The sequence below is a fragment of the Idiotropiscis lumnitzeri genome, chromosome 4 (genome assembly GCF_059441095.1).
Source record: "Idiotropiscis lumnitzeri isolate Australia: NSW breed Sydney's pygmy pipehorse chromosome 4, RoL_Ilum_1.0, whole genome shotgun sequence".
NCBI classification, from domain to species: Eukaryota; Metazoa; Chordata; class Actinopteri; order Syngnathiformes; family Syngnathidae; genus Idiotropiscis; species Idiotropiscis lumnitzeri.
The window spans coordinates 7539093-7558110 of NC_142394.1; the positions used below are offsets into that span (position 1 = coordinate 7539093).

At 43.9% G+C, this 19018-nt stretch overlaps 1 protein-coding gene across 1 annotated transcript in view; it reads right to left on the reverse strand.

Annotated features, from left to right (window-relative positions):
* Positions 1-19018, reverse strand: part of fat2 (FAT atypical cadherin 2) — a 123522-nt gene that overhangs the window by 26797 nt on the left and 77707 nt on the right. The window contains exons 17-21 of the mRNA XM_088293428.1: positions 17077-17217; positions 15713-15856; positions 12940-13137; positions 8374-8974; positions 6945-7145 (exon numbers count right to left, since the gene is read on the reverse strand). Coding sequence (XP_088149554.1) covers positions 6945-7145; positions 8374-8974; positions 12940-13137; positions 15713-15856; positions 17077-17217 — 1285 coding nt within the window. The remainder of the gene's footprint in view (positions 1-6944; positions 7146-8373; positions 8975-12939; positions 13138-15712; positions 15857-17076; positions 17218-19018) is intronic.

Below are 19018 nucleotides of genomic sequence, written 5' to 3' on the forward strand. Positions count from 1 at the left end.
TTTTCCAGGCGCCTGTCCCCCGCCGAGCGAAACTACGACGTGGGCAACCGGGAACTCCTCGCGGTGGTATGGGCTCTCCAGGAGTGGCGGCACTGGCTCGAGGGCACCTCGACCCCCTTCTTGGTCTGGACCGACCACAAGAACCTGGCATACCTGCAATCCGCCAAGAGACTCAACCCCCGCCAGGCACGCTGGAACTTGTTCTTGAGCCGGTTTAACTTTACCCTCTCCTTCCGCCCCGGCTCGAACAATGGGAAGGCGGACGCCCTCTCACGTCAGTTCTCGCCCCCCGCCAGCCCTGACGCTCCGGAGCCCATTCTTCCCTCGGCCTGCCTACTGGGAGCGGCCACCTGGGACATCGAGCAGGTCGTCCGCAACGCTCAGGAGCAGCAACCGGACCCGCGCCCAGTCCCTTCCGACCGCTTGTTCGTTCCCGACACCGTGCGGTCACAGGTACTGCAATGGGGGCACTCATCCACACTCACCTGCCACGCGGGGGTGGCACGCACTCTTCGCTTCCTCCAGCAGCGTTTCTGGTGGCCCCGGATGGCGAAGGATACCCGGGAATTCGTGCGAGCCTGCTCCGTCTGCGCCCGCGGAAAGGCCTCCCACGCGGTCCCGGCCGGCCTCCTCCAGCCCCTGCCTATCCCGAGTCGTCCCTGGTCGCACATCGCCTTAGACTTTGTCACCGGCCTCCCTCCGTCCAACGGACACACAGTCATCCTCACCCTGGTCGACAGGTTTTCCAAGTGCGTCCACTACGTCCCCCTGCCCAAGCTGCCCACCGCGCTTGAGACCGCCAAACTCATCACCCAACACGTGTTCCGACCCCACGGCATCCCGGAGGACATCGTGTCCGACCGGGGCCCCCAGTTCGCTTCACAAGTTTGGCAGGAGTTCTGCAAGGCAGTCGGGGCCACCGCCAGTCTCTCCTCGGGCTACCACCCCCAATCCAACGGCCAGACGGAGCGGGCCAACCAGGACCTGGAAGCCGCCCTCCGATGCGTGGTGGCCCGCAACCCGGACTCCTGGAGCGACGCACTACCCTGGGTCGAGTACGCCCACAACTCCCTCTCCACCACGGCCACAGGTATGTCTCCCTTCATGGTTTGTTTTGGTTACCAACCACCTCTCTTCAAAGACCAGGAGCATACCGTGGCCATCCCATCCGTTGAGGAGCACCTCCGCCGGATCCGGGGGGTGTGGGCCGAGGCGAGGGCCGCTCTCATCCGAACAGCCCAGAGGACCAAACGACTGGCTGATCGCCACCGGTCCCCAGCCCCGGACTACGTGCCTGGCCAGATGGTGTGGCTCTCCTCACGCGACCTTCCCCTCCAAGTCGAGTCTCGTAAGCTGGCCCCTCGCTTTATCGGTCCTTTTCCCGTCGAGAAAATTATTAACCCGTGCTCTGTTCGACTCAAGCTTCCCGACTCCCTGAAAATTCACCCTACGTTCCATGTCTCCCTCCTCAAACCGGTATCCTCCAGCCCTCTGAGCCCTCCGGCTTTACCCCCCCACCCCCCATGATAATAGACGACCACCCGGCTTACACGGTGGCAAAGGTCCTGGACGTGCGGCGCCGGGGCCGGGGCTACCAGTACCTGGTGGACTGGGAGGGCTACGGTCCGGAGGAGCGCTCCTGGATCTCGCGTAAACTTTTCTTGAACGACGCCCCCATCAGGGAGTTCTACGCACTCCACCCGGACAAGCCGGGTAGGACGCCAGGAGGCGTCCGTTAGGGGGGGGGTACTGTGACGGTTCGGGTCGGGGAGGAGGGCGTGGCAGTTCTGCTTGTTTACAGATTCGCGATCCACCCAGCCAGGCCCTCCTCCGGAGAAAGTGGGCGTCGGCTCCGGCGCACCTGCAGCTCGTTGCCGGCAATCAGCGCCCGGCATAAGAACCAGCCACGCCAGGAGTCCGACGCCGGATTATCTCGTCACCTCACGTGGTACTGGCTCATGTCTCGTCCTGCTTCCCGATCGCCTGACTCGTCTTGCTCTCGTGCCTGCTTGACCCCTGCTCTTCCTGTTCCCCCCTCTAGCCGACCTGAACCCGTCTGGTCCCGCTCAGCACGCCAGCGCCTCCGAGATCCTGCCCGGCACGCATCCCGCCAGCGCTCTCCGCTCCGCCGTGCCTCCCGCTACCTCGCCAGCCCGACTTCGCCTCCCGGCGCGCCCCGCTCTGCCGCACTCTCGTCCGTGCCACCCGGCACCTGCACGTCGGCGTCACTCGACGCTGTCCCCGCCGACGCCCGCCTGGTGGTGGATTCTCTCCAGCTCGCTTCCCCACTCCATTCCGTAATAAACCCTGTTACCCCCTCACCTGTCGCCTTTGGGTCCTCCTTCCTTCCCACACGGTTCAGGGAACCGCGACAGAGGGTTTGAAATCAAGATGAGCAGTTTAAAGAAGAATATCCAATATCTGGAATTTGAGATTAGGGTTTCATACAAGGATTAAGGTTTTAAATTCGGGTTACAAATCAGGGATTGGGTTTCAATCAAGGTTTAGTGCCTCAACAAAGGGTTTAAAATATGGGTTTCTGGTTTGAGGTAATGTTTTAAATCTTGGTTTTCAGATTAGGGTTTCAATCCTGGTTTAGGGTTTCACGTTTGGTCTTCAGGAAAGCGAAAGAGTTTCAAAGTAGGATTTCAGACCAGGGTTAATATTTGAAGTTTGGGTTACGGTTTCAAATTACGTGATCAAACAAGAGCGAGGGTTTGAAATGTGGATGGCACATTAGGGTCAGGGTTTCAATTTTCAAGACAGGATTAGGGTTTGAAATTAGGGTTTCAAACTTGGGTTCGGTATTGTCCACCGTAAACAGAAAACATCATTTGCGTGGGAGCATCGATTGTGCGTGCCAGGAATCCTGCCGGCATTCAAGATGGTGGTGGTGTGCGGCCCGTGAAGCAAGGATCAATTCTGATCTGGCGTCTGTTAGACACACGGAGAAGTTCAAAAACAGGCAGATAGTGCCTTTCATCTCTTTTTGAACGCTCCAAAAGCTGAAAGACAATAACGCCACTGGCCCCAAATCAGAACGTCAACATCACTAACGAGGAACGAGCAACCGGATTAGTCACTTTGACGCACACATCAAGGTTTGCATTTGTGATGGTTCAATAATCATTTGTCTGCTTTCTTAATCAACGGATGAGCAGAAAAAAAGAGCATGAAAAACTTGCGGGTCTGAGAGCAGCGTCATGTACCAAAATAATAAAAGAGCCGTCCATTATCTGAGTCGTTTACTCAATGATAAATGTTGTCACTGAGTGGAACGCCAAATTGCAATTAACTAGATGTTCAACTAAATTAAATACAAACATGCACAAGCACCCACACAAATAATCCTCCATCTGTACAAAAATGGCTTTAACAACGAGCCAACCACCCTTGAGCTACACTTCTACAACTTGAATTTAAACTGGGTAATCGTTTTAAGTAGCTCATTTCCCAACTGAGAAACTCCTGCATTTTTTTTCATTTTGTGAATTTAAGTCAGAAAAGGCACCCTGCTGCGCCGATTCTCCCATCAACTTAAACGTGTCACTTCTGCACCATCATGTTCAAATGTGCACTCTGGCAGAGTGGGTGTGGTGTCGTGGTGTGACGTCACACCCGACCCATATATGCTCACTGATTGCACAACGGCTGCATATGTGCCCCTACTATATTAAAACGACGGCTACGTGTGGACATGATATCATATTAAACGGTGAAAAAAAAGGATCAGCCAACTTGTTTCTTCACCTGTGAGGAGCATTTCTACTTGCTGATGTGACCTATAGTTAAAGAGCCAATCACAAACAATACAGTCACCGTAATAATGGGACGTCAATTATAATTTTTTCATTTTGATGAGTCACGTGCAAATCACGGTGCTTGTCAACCTAGTGAACTCTCAATTTACACCCTCTCCTAAGCGTTCAGTTATGCGTGTTGTATTCTGATTACATGGCATGTATTGTATTTAATAAAAAGTGAATGAAAAAACATGTGGCCCTTCAAAGTAGCCTGTAGATGAACCGAACACGTCAATGGCAAAGATCAGATAAACTTCCTCTCCACTTATTGACATTTAAAGTCTGATATATTTAACATTTGGATTTCTATGGAATTCACGTCTTAGGAAAAGTCCACGATCAGATAATTATGACCACCATCAATCAGACTTTACAGAATCGCGCCTCTTTTGTGGTTGTGCACAACACACACACACCATGCACTTCCAGGTTATGCATGGTGTGTGTGTGTCAGCAGCCAAGATGGGAGAATCGTTGCACCTTGAAAATGTGTAAGAAATTGACTTAAGCTCGAATGGTAGAATATGCCCCCTAGTAAATGAATGATCAGTCAAACTAACCAGCGACTGAACCAACCCACTGGCTAATTAGCTAACCACCCAACCAACTAATGAACAAACCAACCACCTAATAATTAACCAACCAACCAGCTAACAAAGTAAGGAAAAAACAGACCAACCAACTACCTTAACAAGACTCCCTAACCAACCAGGGATAAATTCAACCAACCAACCAACCACTGACTTTGAATTAACTAAACAATCACCCAAACAGCAAAAACAACTAACAAACAAACCAAACATCCATCTAACAAAGAAATAAGCAACCATCGGAACTACTAACATCACTAACGGAAACACAACTAACTAACTAACTAACAACTACTTACCAAGCTACCAAAGTCACTCGCCAACTAAACAAATAAGCAGCCAACTAAACATTAACAACATCCTTCCAACTAAGTGAAAAATCTAATTGACTAACTGGCTTCCTGCCTGCCTAACAAAATAAATAACCAAAAAACTAACTAACTAAACAAAACTAACCAATATATGATCTACAAACCCAAGTGAACAAAGCTCACTGACGCACAAAGCGATTGGACTCCAATCAATAACTCAGTCTTAGTGCATTTGCCTTTGGTTTACATTGATTGATGGATTATCTGAGAAGCATCACAAACGGCAACAAAAGCTGTCGGGTGGAAGCAGAACATCATTTATTACAGTGGCTATGAATGTCAAATTAAATATGAAAGACTCTTGAAACAGTTTCACTCAAGTGGATGGAATAAAAGAAGGTAATAAATTCACACGGTTGGTGAATAAAAGACACCGTGCGACCTGACGCCTTGCTGATTGTCTTATCAGCTCTGGTCAGTCTCTTTCGTCAAAATAACACAAGGTTCCAAAACAAAGCGGGTAACAATGTCCCATCCTGAGGAGCCTCCGGCAGATGTGTATTCCATCTGCCGCTAATCCTGGCAGGAATGCCCAAACAAATCAACTCCCCCATAATCGCCTTTATCATTGGATTTGACACAATAAGAAGGCGGAAAAGGCTTTTCTGGTCGCCAAACCAAACAAATCAAAGTTGGGGCGTCAACAGCTTGGGCAGCAAAACATTATGAAATGCATCGTGAAGTTCTGCTTTTTCGTTGAGGAAACGCTGGAAGCAGAAAATTGACAGACACAGACTTGTCTATTTAGCGTAATTGTATGGGCAAATGTTGAAAATGTCTGTGCTAGTTGAGTAAACCACCTGTGACAAAACTACTAAGCCCGTTTTTAGGGACATCCCTGTTCATTTCAGCAATGCCAATCCACATTCTGCCTGTGTGACGTTTCGTAGTAAAAAAAGTGTGTGTACTACTAGATTGGCTTGCCAGCAGTCCAGATCTGTGTCCAATTTCAAATGTGTGGCCCATTATAAAACACAAAATATGACAATGGTGACCCCGGATTGCTGACCAGTGTTATCGGTGCCGATATTTGGAATTTTTTAGCACATCAACATCGGCCTTTTTTTTAAATTCTGACGTCCGATCAGAGCTCAATTTAAAACTGGATTATTTTGCCATGGCGTCAGAGCCAAAATGCTGTGACCTTCCTGCACTCTTTTTGACATAAACTTAAAACAAAAGTGAATGATTAACATTTTAGTTACAGTGCATTGAAATTTTGGAAAACTTTTATTTACTACGTATTCATTTAAATTTCTAAGATATGCTGCTGTCTCAGAGCTCCTTAATCTGTTTGTTAGAATTTTAAAACAAAGATATCTATTGTCAAAGATTATTTAAAAAAAAAAAGTTTGAAAAGCTGTTTAAAAAACTGCGTAAAAGGTAAATACAGCGAACACCGTAAAGTGTTGAACCTTCTAATATTCAAAATATTGCCACCAATATTTTCCCTTTTACTGCAAATAAATATCGACTCCACATATCAGTTATCAGCCTTCAGTACCTGGATCGGCACTGAAAAAAACATTTCGGTCTGTCTACTCCCAAGCTTTAATGATTAGTGTCCTCAAATGATTATTGAGTGTTGTCAAAAGTAAAGATCATGTAACACGGTGGTAGACCAACTTTTTTGGAATGTGTTTCAGGCATCAAATGTGAATATTTGTAAATAACAATAGTTCATCAGTTTGACCATCAAATCTCTAAAGCTTGCCTGTGTAGCGTATTCAAATGAATATAGTCGGATGAGAAGCATTTGGAAATTGTTGTATTTGCTTTTTATTTACATTCTACTTCATTGGAATTGGGGTTTGCAGGTTAACTAGCCAATTAACTAACTTTAGAACTAATCAATTAATCAACGGACTAACCAACTAACTAGTAAATACACACAAAACTAATTACCTAATGAAGCAACAAAATATCTAACCTTCCAGCAGACCAGCCGACCAACAAACCAACCCACGAGTGATCAACTCTTAATTAAACATTAAACAGTAAAAAAAAAACAAAAAAAAAAAACAAGGATAGGAGACAAAAGATGTGAGTTCCTTTGATGAGAGTAATCTTCAGAGAGAAGTATAAGACTTGGGATTGAGTTTATGTTATTTATTTTTCGAAACCACCAAAACACTCACTACCAGAAAATGTTGGGGCTCCCTTCCGACTGATTGACATACCGTTGCAGGGACACACGCTCTCCCAGTGGTGCAGCGGCGTAATGTAGGCCAGTCTGGCGGTGCTAAAGTGGTTCATGGTGTCTCCTGGCAAGTGGATAGTGTTTCTGCAGCCCCGTGGCGGACATCCGCTACCCAGACAGCCGTTGTAGCTCAAATGGACAACGTCCAGTCCCAGAGAGTCCTCGATGTCTGACAGGATGCCTAAACGTTAACAAATGAACAGGGAACAAAGCTTGTCAGTGGTTTGCTCACAATCTTTAACAACTTTTCCAAAACATTACTGAGTGTTTAAATCGATATACATGTAACGACTCAATACAGGGTGCCTTTGTTGGGGTTAATGCCAGACGGGGTGTACGATTATCAGGGATTAATGGGTGACGTGAAGGCGTGAACCGACGTGCAGCGGAAGACGGTTGCTTTGGTGAAGTCCAATAATCCAGGATAATTGTACACCTTGAAAGGCATTAAGACGATTATTCCATGGCCACTTGCGAAGAAAAAAATAATGAATGAAACTACCAATTCATGATTTCCTGTTTGTTTTTCGCTTGCAACACTTGAAGTCTTGATTACGAAGAAACATTACAAGCACATAGCGAATTGCCATGAACAATGGATCCACTGTGAAGCGTCTGAGGGTCCAGAAAAATGTTATATAAATCTGATGCATTATTACTGTTAGTATTTTTATTATTATTACGTAAATTTCTAGTTTGTCAATGTTATATAGCCGCAGCTATGACGATAAATCATTTTTTTTCTACGGCATATGGTATATTCTGTATCGTTATTATATGTGATGGTTGATGCAAGCGCACTGGCTGGGAACGCTGACTTCTGTCGTTCTTCGATGACTGGACAGTGGCATAAATTTGTTGCAGAGCATCATTCCAAACATCAACGGTGAAGTGCTCCGTTTGTCAGGTTTCACATTTTAATCGACTATTTTGTTGTTTTGTCCACATTGATTTCATCCTGCTTGCCTATGAGATGACTTAAATCTGATGAAGTGTCACTTTTGTAATCTGTTGTAATCACCAAATAAAGTAAATGATTAAGTAAATTCTTATTCTTTTACAATCACAATTTTCTCTTCCCAGAACATTTCACATTTAGCTGTAAACCTGACAGTGTCACATATAATCGAAAAACATCTAAGGGTGATGTTTGGAACAACGGTCATGATTTTTTGACAGGAATTTCTTGAGAGTTTTATTATCAGCTGATAATGTACACCAATGTAATTTTCAGACCTGATCAGAATTGACCATTCATTAAGACCATGGTATAAAACTATCTACTAATTCTGCGTTCATGAAGGAATGTCAAAGAAATAGCCACATCATTTTTTACTGTATTTCACATATCCCTAAGTTAAGAAAAAGAAAAAGGACCCCAGGGGAAGCACTGAGTTGCTGAAGATCACCTGCTAGTTTGTTGGTCGGTAGCGACTGGATGAGTCCACTCTGAGGCCTCCAGACCAGCAGAACCTCCAATGACGCGGTGTCGGGCAGCATCTGGAGGCTTGCCAGATGCAGCTCTTGCCGGGGAAATGTCAGCGCTTGTGCCAGGCTGCGCTGGAGGCCTCGCCAGTGATCAGCCAGAAACTCCTCTGAGGAAATTCCGTGTAGTCGCAGGGTCAAGCCGGAGTCCAGCACTGCCTGCGTGGCCGCCCACACGTGGACCTTGATTACTGTCCAGATGCTGAACCTGCCATCTGTCACGCTGACGTTGAGTGCGTAAGAGCCCTCCTCCAGATTTGTCTCCACCCAGATTTTACCATCGGCTCGGTCCACGGAGAAGTGGCGGCCAGCAGGGTCCTCGGAGACCAGCGTGTAGGCCAGCACGTCCTGCGGGTCCTGGTCGGAGCTATGGAGCCGGCCGATCAGGCGGTTGTCAAAAAATCCGCCAGCGGTGGTGATGAAGACTTCCAGGGGGACAACGGAGGGCGGGTACTTGCTCTGCTCAGTGACGTTGATGGTGACCACGCAGATGGAGGAGAGGGGAGGGTGGCCGCTGTCCGTCACCTTTTAGAATGAAACATCACAATATTGTACAGAAATATTTTCAAAGTGCAGAAAAATCAATTTAACGAAACATATGTCATTCTTCCATGAATTAAACCAGTACCCAGTAAGTTAAGGCATCGAGAATTGTGAACTAAGTGGAACCGAGGCTAATATTCTGTAGACCTGGAATCGTTCAGATTTGTAAATGTCAGTGCTAAATTTTGATCGTTCGCCTCGTAGAAGGACCATAGCAAATACAAGACAATACAACTGTGTGTATGCGGCGTGCAGCCCCATCCAAGCCACTGGCTCCGCGGCAGCTCGGAAAGAGATCCTAGTTGACTGGCAGGACATTTTGTGCTTGCCTAGGTTGCTCTGAGTCCCACTCTGCCCCTTTGTCGTATGATGTTCCCAAGGTTCTGTTTTGGAGCCCTTGCTGTTTTCGTTATATTTGCTGCCCCTTGATTGCATCTGACGAAAACATTGCGATGCAGATGACAGTCAGATCTATGTCCCGGTGAGCAAAAAAGACACTTTCTCCTTGAGACCACTATTGTCCTGCCTAGAGGAAATCTAAATCTGAATGTCACTTAATTTGTTCAATTTCAATGAAAACAAGACAGATGTTACGGTGTTTGGTCCCAGTGGCCCTTTGACTTTCAACCCCTGGCATTTTATCTAAAGCTAACAGTCTCAAACTTGAATGAGTGATTTTAAATTAGATCGGCAAATCAGTGCTGTTTTTCGATCCGGCTTCTTTCATTTTAGGCAGCTCGCTAAAGCGAAGCCCTTTCTTTCCCAACAGAATTTAGAAGCAGTAATCCATGCCTTTGTCATATTTAGGCTAGAATATTGTTATGCACTTTGGAGTCCGCTAGTCCTCGTCAAGCGCCTCCAACTGGTGCAAAATGCTGCTGCTCGTTTTTTAACTGGAGCTCGGAAGACGGATCACATGACTGCAATCTTAGCCTCCCTTCACTGGCTCCAAGTGCACTTTAGAGTTCGCTTTAAGATACTTCTGTTCCGTCTTTGAATCTTTGGATGGCCCCAGCGTATCTCTCTGAGCTCCTTCACCCCAACGCACCTGCCCGCTGCCTCAGGTCTGTGGACCAAATGCTGCTCGAGGTGGAGAGGACTAAGCGCAGCCTCAGGGGGGATCGCGCCTTTTTTGTTGCCGGTCCTTCCCTATGGAATGACTTCCCATTAAATGTTAGGCAAGCCCCCTCTCTGTCCTCTTTTAAAACTCGTTTGAAGACACATTTTTATTCTTGAGCTTTTGACTCATCATGAGACTGTCACTGTTCTGCGGTTCTTCCGGTATCTATTGTAAATGTATTTTCATTTGTGTTCTAATTCCCGCTAATTTATATTACACCGTATGGAATGCACGTCATTACAGCTCCAGCTGTTGTGAAATGCGTTATATAAATAAAGTTGTATTGTATTGTATTCTCAAAAAAAAAAAAAAAAATTCAATTTCATAAGTCTGTTAATAAAGGGGCCATATCTTGCTAAATCAACTATTTGGAGCTTTCAACCACGTTAAAATGCTAAATCCTTACCAAGAACACCACCAAAGTGGTTCATTCCTCCATTCATCCATCTCAGAGCGTTTCTGCTCATTCTTCAACTGTCAGCACCAGCCCCTCCCAATCTTAGAAAATAACGGGGTCCTAATTTCCTATGTGACAAAGTGAGGAGTCAGAGCACAACCGTACGGCCACTGCCGACTAAACACACCCACTTTCTCTGAGGCACCAAAGTTGGGGACAAGTGCACTTAGTCTGCCAACTGACACCATTCGTTCATTTTTAATCACAATATTTTAGTTAAGAAAATGTGCAAGTGGCGAAAATAAGAGTTTAGCTGTGATAAGTTGAGAATTTGGGTGTTGTTGTGTCGGTAACACTTCATGCCGGCTTCTTTTGAGCAACGTTATTGCTGAGAGTTTTTGCATGTATGGCGTCACTGACAGGATTGGAGTGGGATCACGAGAGCAGTTGGGAGAGAGTTAGGACGTCATGCTACTGAGAGAGGAGTTAGTTTGCGTGCACGCTTTGCCTCAGGCTGTTGTTGCTTCGGCCCGTTTTTATGATTTATAACGAAAGGTGAGATAAGCAACTAATGGCTGACGTCGTGAGTTCGTGAAAGGGACGCTGCAGCCACATGGGGAGAGGCGCGTTTTAGTGAACCAAGCAAGAAAATAGCCACCAAAACAACTCATATTACATGAGTAATTAGCCATTCTTCCAAAGGTAAGCTATAATCGTGCTAAAATACTCCTTTCATAATGTTTTAGAAAAGTTCAAGATCAGTAAATAGTTTGCGGGATTAAAACAGAAAAGTTCAAATGATTTCATCCTGCCCCAAAAATCACAAGTTAGCATCATCAATTAAACTTAAATGTATTTATTTATTTTTTAAGAATCTGGATTGTGAATCGGAATTGAGTACCCTTTCAGAAGATGCCAACCGTAGCACCCACTGGTCAAAATAGCCCAAAGATAAACAATTCTTCTTTTCACCTTCTCTAAACCGCACTACTGTTTTTTTTTTGTTGTCCTGTTTCATGCGAGTGAGTTACTGTATGCCACGCCACCGAAAAGGCACAATGTACGTTTACACATTTCTAACTCGTGATTGCTTGTGAACTGTAGTTACTGGGTCTCCAAAATCATTTGCAATAACTTCTGACACGTTATTATTCTTCAATGCCTTCACTTTTTCATAACATGTCCCCTTTAAAGCAACGGACCCCTCGACCTTTCATGCTTTTTATCAGCGCTCATGACATGTGACTAGCGTTGTGTACATGATGTATCAAATGGTGACTTGTCCATAACGATTCCTATAATTTGTCTTATCGAGCGTCAGATTCTTTCTGGTTGAAAGCACTTTTTTTTTTGTTAATGGAGATCACAATCAAAATGGAAAATGGAGCAATTTGTCAGCAAATGTCAATCAAACACTGTGATAGTTACTGTCAAAATGTCTGAAGGTTCAAGTTTTCTCAAGCATTGCCAAACCTTTAGCCTTTTTCTAAGTCTGTGCTCAATAGCTGAGCTCAATTTCGAGCGTCACTTAAGTAAATGTGATTTCTTGGTATTTGATTCTTTAATGAATTATTTCATAAATTAGTTTTCCTACATTGTCGTTAGTGGGTATTGTCTGCAGAACTTGGATTAAAAAAACATTTTTTTCAAAAAGGCTATAACATAACAAAATGAAGAAAAGCATTCAGTGGATGTTTATGGCATAATTTAAGGTCTACACTCAAATGTGAAATCAATAAAACCAAGATTTCTGTTTTGAAATGATGCTATGGTTTTGGTTTAAAAACTTTCTGGCCAGATTTTAGCTGGAGAAAGTCAGGTCCATCTTTTGGAAAATTAATGATCTTCCCTGATATACTCTCATGATAGAGTCAATAAATCAATATTTTACCAGGAGGGTGACACTTTGAAGTTTCGCACGTCTGACAGCAGATTCTGATTATTTTATTCCGACCTGGGACCACGCTGCGTACATCTCAAGTACATTAAATATGCCTTGTATGTTGTGGGGAATGTTAATGTTGCTTTAACTGTTGCAAAAGTTGTCCAAATCATCTTTTGGTCACCTTTTCGCGCCCTCCCTCACCCCTGGGTAAAGTTAAATGAATGCCGCAAATGGCCGGGGTCAGCTGTGTTTTGGCAGCACGCTGGCAGCCCAACAATGACAATCAGCTCATTAGTAGTTAGAGACAGCCGCTGGCATGGTCAATTATCATTATCAGCGTCACCAACCTGCCTTTTATCTCCGGACCAAGAGGGATGACTGTGTGTTGACGTGGTATGACATGATAATAAAGCAGATGCAATATTTGTAAGACCTGAGTAAATACTCAAGCGGGTGAATTGTGGAAAAAGTGATATTAAAGGAACTTTTTCCCCTCATGAAATAATATTTAGAGAGCTGCATTAAAACTTTTTTTTTGCTCTTGCCTGAATCTTGAGGCGGTGCTGTGCTCGACTCGCTCTCCTGAGCGGCGCCGCCAGAGACAGAAGACCGCCTTGATCCACGTGGAAGCGCCGATCCTCGTTGCCGCTGATGATGTGGAAGGAGAATGGCGGTCCATTGCGGGGTGTGTCCTTGTCTGTCACCAGAAGTTGCAGGATGCCACTGGCCACCGCTTCACCCTCCTGTGTCAAAAAAATAAAATAAAAAAACAGGACAAAGTTATAGTTAGGGAAAACTAACAAAAAAACAAATACAAAAACAAAGATTACAATTACATTTCACACTTACAAAATGTTCACAAACTAACTAGAATTATAGCGAAAATGATCTTCATAATCTGGAGATCAATGTCTACACCCATGTCAACTGGTTTCTCGAAAGCAACTTGACAACGTCACATCTAGGTCTATTTTATATTTTAATAGTGAACTGTAAAAGCGGGACAGCTTGGAGAATGGGACCAGAGAGATCCAACACAACCACAGAAGATACTCTAACGATATTCAAACTTTTATTTTTCTGTCGGAGGATGAGGAAATCCTCTCTGCTTGAAGTATAATCACGCTTGCGATCAAACAGACGCAGAATGGAAGTCAAAGAACGTATATATATATATATATTGTTTTATATATATAAAATATATAACATTCAAAACCAAACAGCAAATGGATTAGTAAGGTTAGCAATGCTGTTGTATATTTATGCGAGAATAAACAGCAGCGAGGTCAAACACATCATTAGTGCTGTTACAGGCCGGCTCAAAGCTTGTGAAAAAGATGAGGGAACACGGACAACAACATAGGTAATGTAATGTAATGATTAATTGTAAGTAACTTGAAAAAACAAAAAAAGGAATCAAACAAAAACCAACAGAGAGGAATGTTACCTGAGGGCAGAAAGTGATCAACGCGCACAAGTACTTGTATACTGTATATTGGGTGAGCCAGCTGGCTCCAGTAAAGAGGACCCTCGCCTGTCTGAGGAACCACCCCAGCAGGCCAGGGCAGGGCCCATGACACTCCAGACATGAAAATATTTGCTTGAGTTGAAGATGGCGTCAGAATTAACACCCAACACTCACAACACTCGTGATATGTTGTGTCAGGTAACCATGCTCGAAAATACATCGGAAGGAATTGACCGTTTTAGGCATTACCTGGGCTTCTTAAAAAAATAATTGCGCACTCAGTAGCATACATTTTGGTCGGTACGTCCATCACATGTAGGCCCACATCTCAAAAAACCATGCCGAAGAATGCAAAGAAAGTCTTCCGTCTAGATTTGAAAGATTTTAGGCTCAATTTATTATTAGTTTTTTTAATTTGGAAGGAATGTTTATCACAAGAAGAACCACAAACAATTCTCAGTCAACGAAGCCAGTTACACTTTGCAACATGAACATTGGTATGTGTGCCTATCATGACGAGATGAGTAAAAAAGTAGGGGTGCCCAACAACTTTCATTTTGTCTGTTACCGCTATTGAGCCGATACAATATCAGCAGGAATGATACATGCGATGCACGATACATACATGAGTGTCACGCTTTGAAAATGATTCAGACAGCATTGACTGCTTGAGGGAGCCAGGGGGTTGTTCCTTCGCCTCAGTGATCTTCTGAAAATCCGCATTCTGATGTATGTGATGTCTTTTCAAAGGCTTGATGAGCTTGGTCTTATCAAGCTTCCCTTGAATCTTTTCCACCACGGGAAACTTGTGCGTGACAAATGCTGCATTCAGCTGCTTCCAATTTCAACGAAAAATACTCCCACATGGCTACTACCGATGTCGTCAGGTCGTTCACACACAGATGTTTTGATCAGGTGTGCTCTGCTTGCTAAATCTAGACGGGGCAGGATAGAAGGGCAGGAGCGGCATCTGGACAGGACTGTTTGTATATGTGTGCTAATAACGGAGATTTTGGAGGATGACCAAAGTTTTTTGACTGATATCCAAAATCAATAACGGAACCGCACACTCTTACCTTAGAAGTGGCCAATACTGTCGATTTGGCCATTTTGTTGTGTCATGCACGGTGCCACCGGAATGTGCTTGACACAGCCTGTATGTGTTTTCATGTATGTACTGTCAGTTGTTTATTGTGAACACAACTGGTCGTCCAGACGGACTATTAGCATCCTAAATGCAGAGATTTCTGTCACTTTAAGTTCACATGAAGTCTGCTTGCAGCAGATGGATGCGGACTTTGATTGATTGGCAGAAGACACTTTTAAGACAGGCATCAGTCTGACATGACAGCTTGCGTGGCTAAAAGTGACAGATGGACAGGTAATTCTGTGTCTTTCCTCTCAAGGCGGCAAATAAGCTTTATTAACAACATTGCCGTCCCTGTCAGATGTTTCTAATGGTGCAATGTAGCCTTTCCTGAAGAATCTAAAACAGCCCTTTTAACAAAGAGATCCTGAAAAATTGTTCCCTCAGTGATGGTGTGGAAATAGACCAGCTATTTGGGAAACTCACAAAATTCTCACAGAATTCCCAATGGTCACAATAGCCCTGTATGGCATTTGAACTGATCAATCGATTTCATATCAGCGGACACCAAGATAATGTCTCGTGCTAAACTATGCACTGGCTTTTTGACATTTGCTTTCACACAATCACAGTCCTGCCTAATACGACCTCCGGCGGTGGGAATATTGGCTCAGCATATTTGTTTCTCATTGCCTTCTCAAACAGTGCAAAATAGACTTACATGACTTTCTTCAGTCGTTCAAAAGTTTGAGGGAGGTCTAACCTGTAAGAGCAGACTGTGCTGGATCTGGGAGAAAAGCGGCGGGTTGTCGTTGGCGTCGGCAACGGTGATGGTGATGAGGACGGCGGAGGAAAGCGGTGGATCGCCTTCGTCGGCTGCCTGCACCGTCAGGGAGTAATGAGTATTCTGGGCAGAAAGAAGAGAGACAAATGGACCATTTTTTGTTAGAATAAAATTATATTTTCACACCTGATTACTGGCTTTGCGCTCATTTGTATCACCTGAACTTGAATTATTTAGCTGTACAAACACAAACACATGCACAATAGTTTTTTAACGGTCCCAAAACGGTTTTTGTATTGTCATTACTTGCACGTTTTGAGTCGACAGAGTTGTTTTTCTCATTGAATCCCAAAAGTTGGACTTTCTCCCATGAGACGATCAAAGATGAGAAGTAAGATCGTTAAAGGAATTCATCACAGCAAGTTTCAGGCTGTTTGGTAAAACGTTTTGGGAGGGCTTCTTCATTGTCAAAAGTTGTCAAAGGTACCAAAAAAGATAATAATATTTTTGCTGATCTCACGTGAATGTGAAGGCTTGGGTGCAGAACTGCGAGTATACGGGTGTCGACTAATGACAATAGAAATGTGAAACATGGACAAAAACAATGGAAAAGGTCGTAGTTTATAGCCTATACATCAGAATTTTCGAACTACATCTAAGAAAAAAGGTACTAAAATATTTATTTTGCTCCTCTCATAAAAGATGATTTGATACGAAAATTGATGCATGGGGTGCGATTCAATTCTAGGACAGTATATTTTAAAATTAGGATTAGGATAAGGATTTAATCCAGTTTGGTGAAATCAAAACCGATTTTCCAATTCAATTTGGTTTCCATCACACCCTAAAAGACAACCTTAAAACCCAAAACCATTGTCTTAAAACGAGGATATTTATACCCGGTAAACCTGGTATGGTGTGATATTAGTTCTTATTTTAAGATTAAGTCACACATAACAAGTACTTAAATCTCAAGAGCAAGTTCTAATAACTTTAGATATTGAAGGAAAAAATGTTTTTAGGAAGTGTACACAAAATGTGCCAGATATGAAAGAATACCCCAGCAGACGAATAACAAGCATATTTTGCCTTGATTTGTGATGTTCAATCTTAGAAGAAAATAGACTTGAATTATTTTTTTTTTCGCACAAGGCTGCTATATTCTCGTCGCTTGTATTACAACAACAACATAAAAAGCACCGGGAACGTGCGAAAACTGTTGATGCTTTTTTTCCATCTAGAATCACAATGAGAAATGTTCAAGCAAAAGGGGGCATGCTTTCGCATTGTCCGGTGATGGCAATGAAAAGCAGGGATGGATGACATCACACTGCATGACTGACCTGCTCTCGATCCAGGCCGGCGCAGAGGCTGATCTCGCCGCTTCGAGGGTCAATGGCGAATTGGCGCAGCGGGTCGCCGCTCACGATGGAGTAACGCAGCAGGTTGTTGTTGGGTGGGCCGTCGCGGTCGCTGGCCGTTACCTTCGGGGGGAGAGGGAGCAAAATGGAGGGCATTAGACTATTACAGGGGTCCTTAAGGATTCAAGGAATCTCTTTAGCTCCCTATGAGATTTGTCTTTCACAGCTGCCTACATGAATACAATCAAACACTGATACACATAAACCTAAAGACCCACTAAAGTGCATTTAGAGATTAATTACTTAACATGTTCGATAATGATTGCTGAAAATGTGCAAAGAATGACAAGTACTCAATTGCTATGCTGGAAAACGTTTTTTCATAATTGAAATATATATATATATATACACCCTCCCGTGCAAAGTCCTGCTGTAATGTTACTGATAGAATTTAAAAAATTCAGATAACTTGTTCAGGAGGGAAAGAGGAAAGACAATTATTCTCCACCATTACAGACACTGTGATTTTATGTGTTGTGTTAGCATGTGTTGAATAACTAATAATCAACTAATAATAAACTTAACTATTACACTGGTAACAAGCGACTTCAGAGCAGCCGCTGCCATATGAAAAACAAAATATATCCCTGCGATAAATGGTGGTTTACCGTAATCAGATCCATTTGAGAACTCTGTAATGAACAATTTCAACTGCTAAGTATAAACAGCATGAGTGAAAAACGATAATTTCAAAAAAGTTTGCATTCTTGGAGTGAATCAAGGCGCTTGTTAGCCTGTGGGAGTGACACCTATGCAAATGCTAGTTAAATTCAAAGAGAGAAGATTCAAAACATGTAAGATGGGGATAACATACTAATGCAATTAAAAATGTTTAAGTGAGTGACTACATTTTGGCATTATATAGTATTTTCTTTATGTTTGTGTGCGTGTGTGTGTGTGTGCGCATGTACATGCAAAGAACAATGTCGGACAAGTTTCAACATACGAACACGCTAAAGATGTCTAGCGAGAAGTCGTCAGCAGAAGAATGTCAAACAGGACAGTGTGTGATTACGCTGCCATCAGCAAGTCACTGAGCTGTGTTATTGCCGCCTTATCTCCCGCAAAGCACCCGACGTGACGGCTCACACAGGATAAGTGTGGTTATTGCAGTAAATGCAACCTGGCATGTTTGCATTGATCAATGCATCAAACATGCAGATTTTTTTGTTTTCGAATAGTGGGTGGCTGTTACTTGTGCATGAAAGGGACTGGGCTGGCCGCTGGCCCATGAATAAAGAAAATCTGCATATAATTGGCGGCTATTTTAAGCATTGAAAAATTGTACCGTATTTGCCAGACCATAGGGCGCTCTTTAAAGTCCCAAATCTTTCCCAAAACAAACGAGGCGCCTTGTAAAGCGACGCGCCCATTACATGGACGGAGGATCACTCTCCACCATCAACCCTTTTACTCATAGGGCTGTTTGGAGTACATGTTAGCACAACCTGCTGGTCAAAGTCTGATTCATCTATGCTTCGAATTGACTGTGACTTATACATTATGTGACTATGGTGTTTCGGTGATGGTGTAGGAGAAAGCTGGACAAAAGGGCAGCTGTCCACAATGTTGTAGTCTGTCTTATCATTTATGTTATTGCAATCAAGAAACGTCCCAGGTTTAGACAACAGACTGCAAAAAGCCCAAAGCACAGATGGCATGAGAGATACATGTTTTGTGTTAATCGTATTTCTTTGTTTCATTGTTTGCTTGTATGCTGAGTTTTTTTGGTTTTGATTTGAAACCGTGACTCTAAGGAGTGTGGTGACCAGTGAAGTCCCTCCCCTGACGTTGTCTAGCTGATGAATTGTCATGACATCTCTTATTGGTTAGAATCAGTGTTATTGACAGTGACTCCTCATAG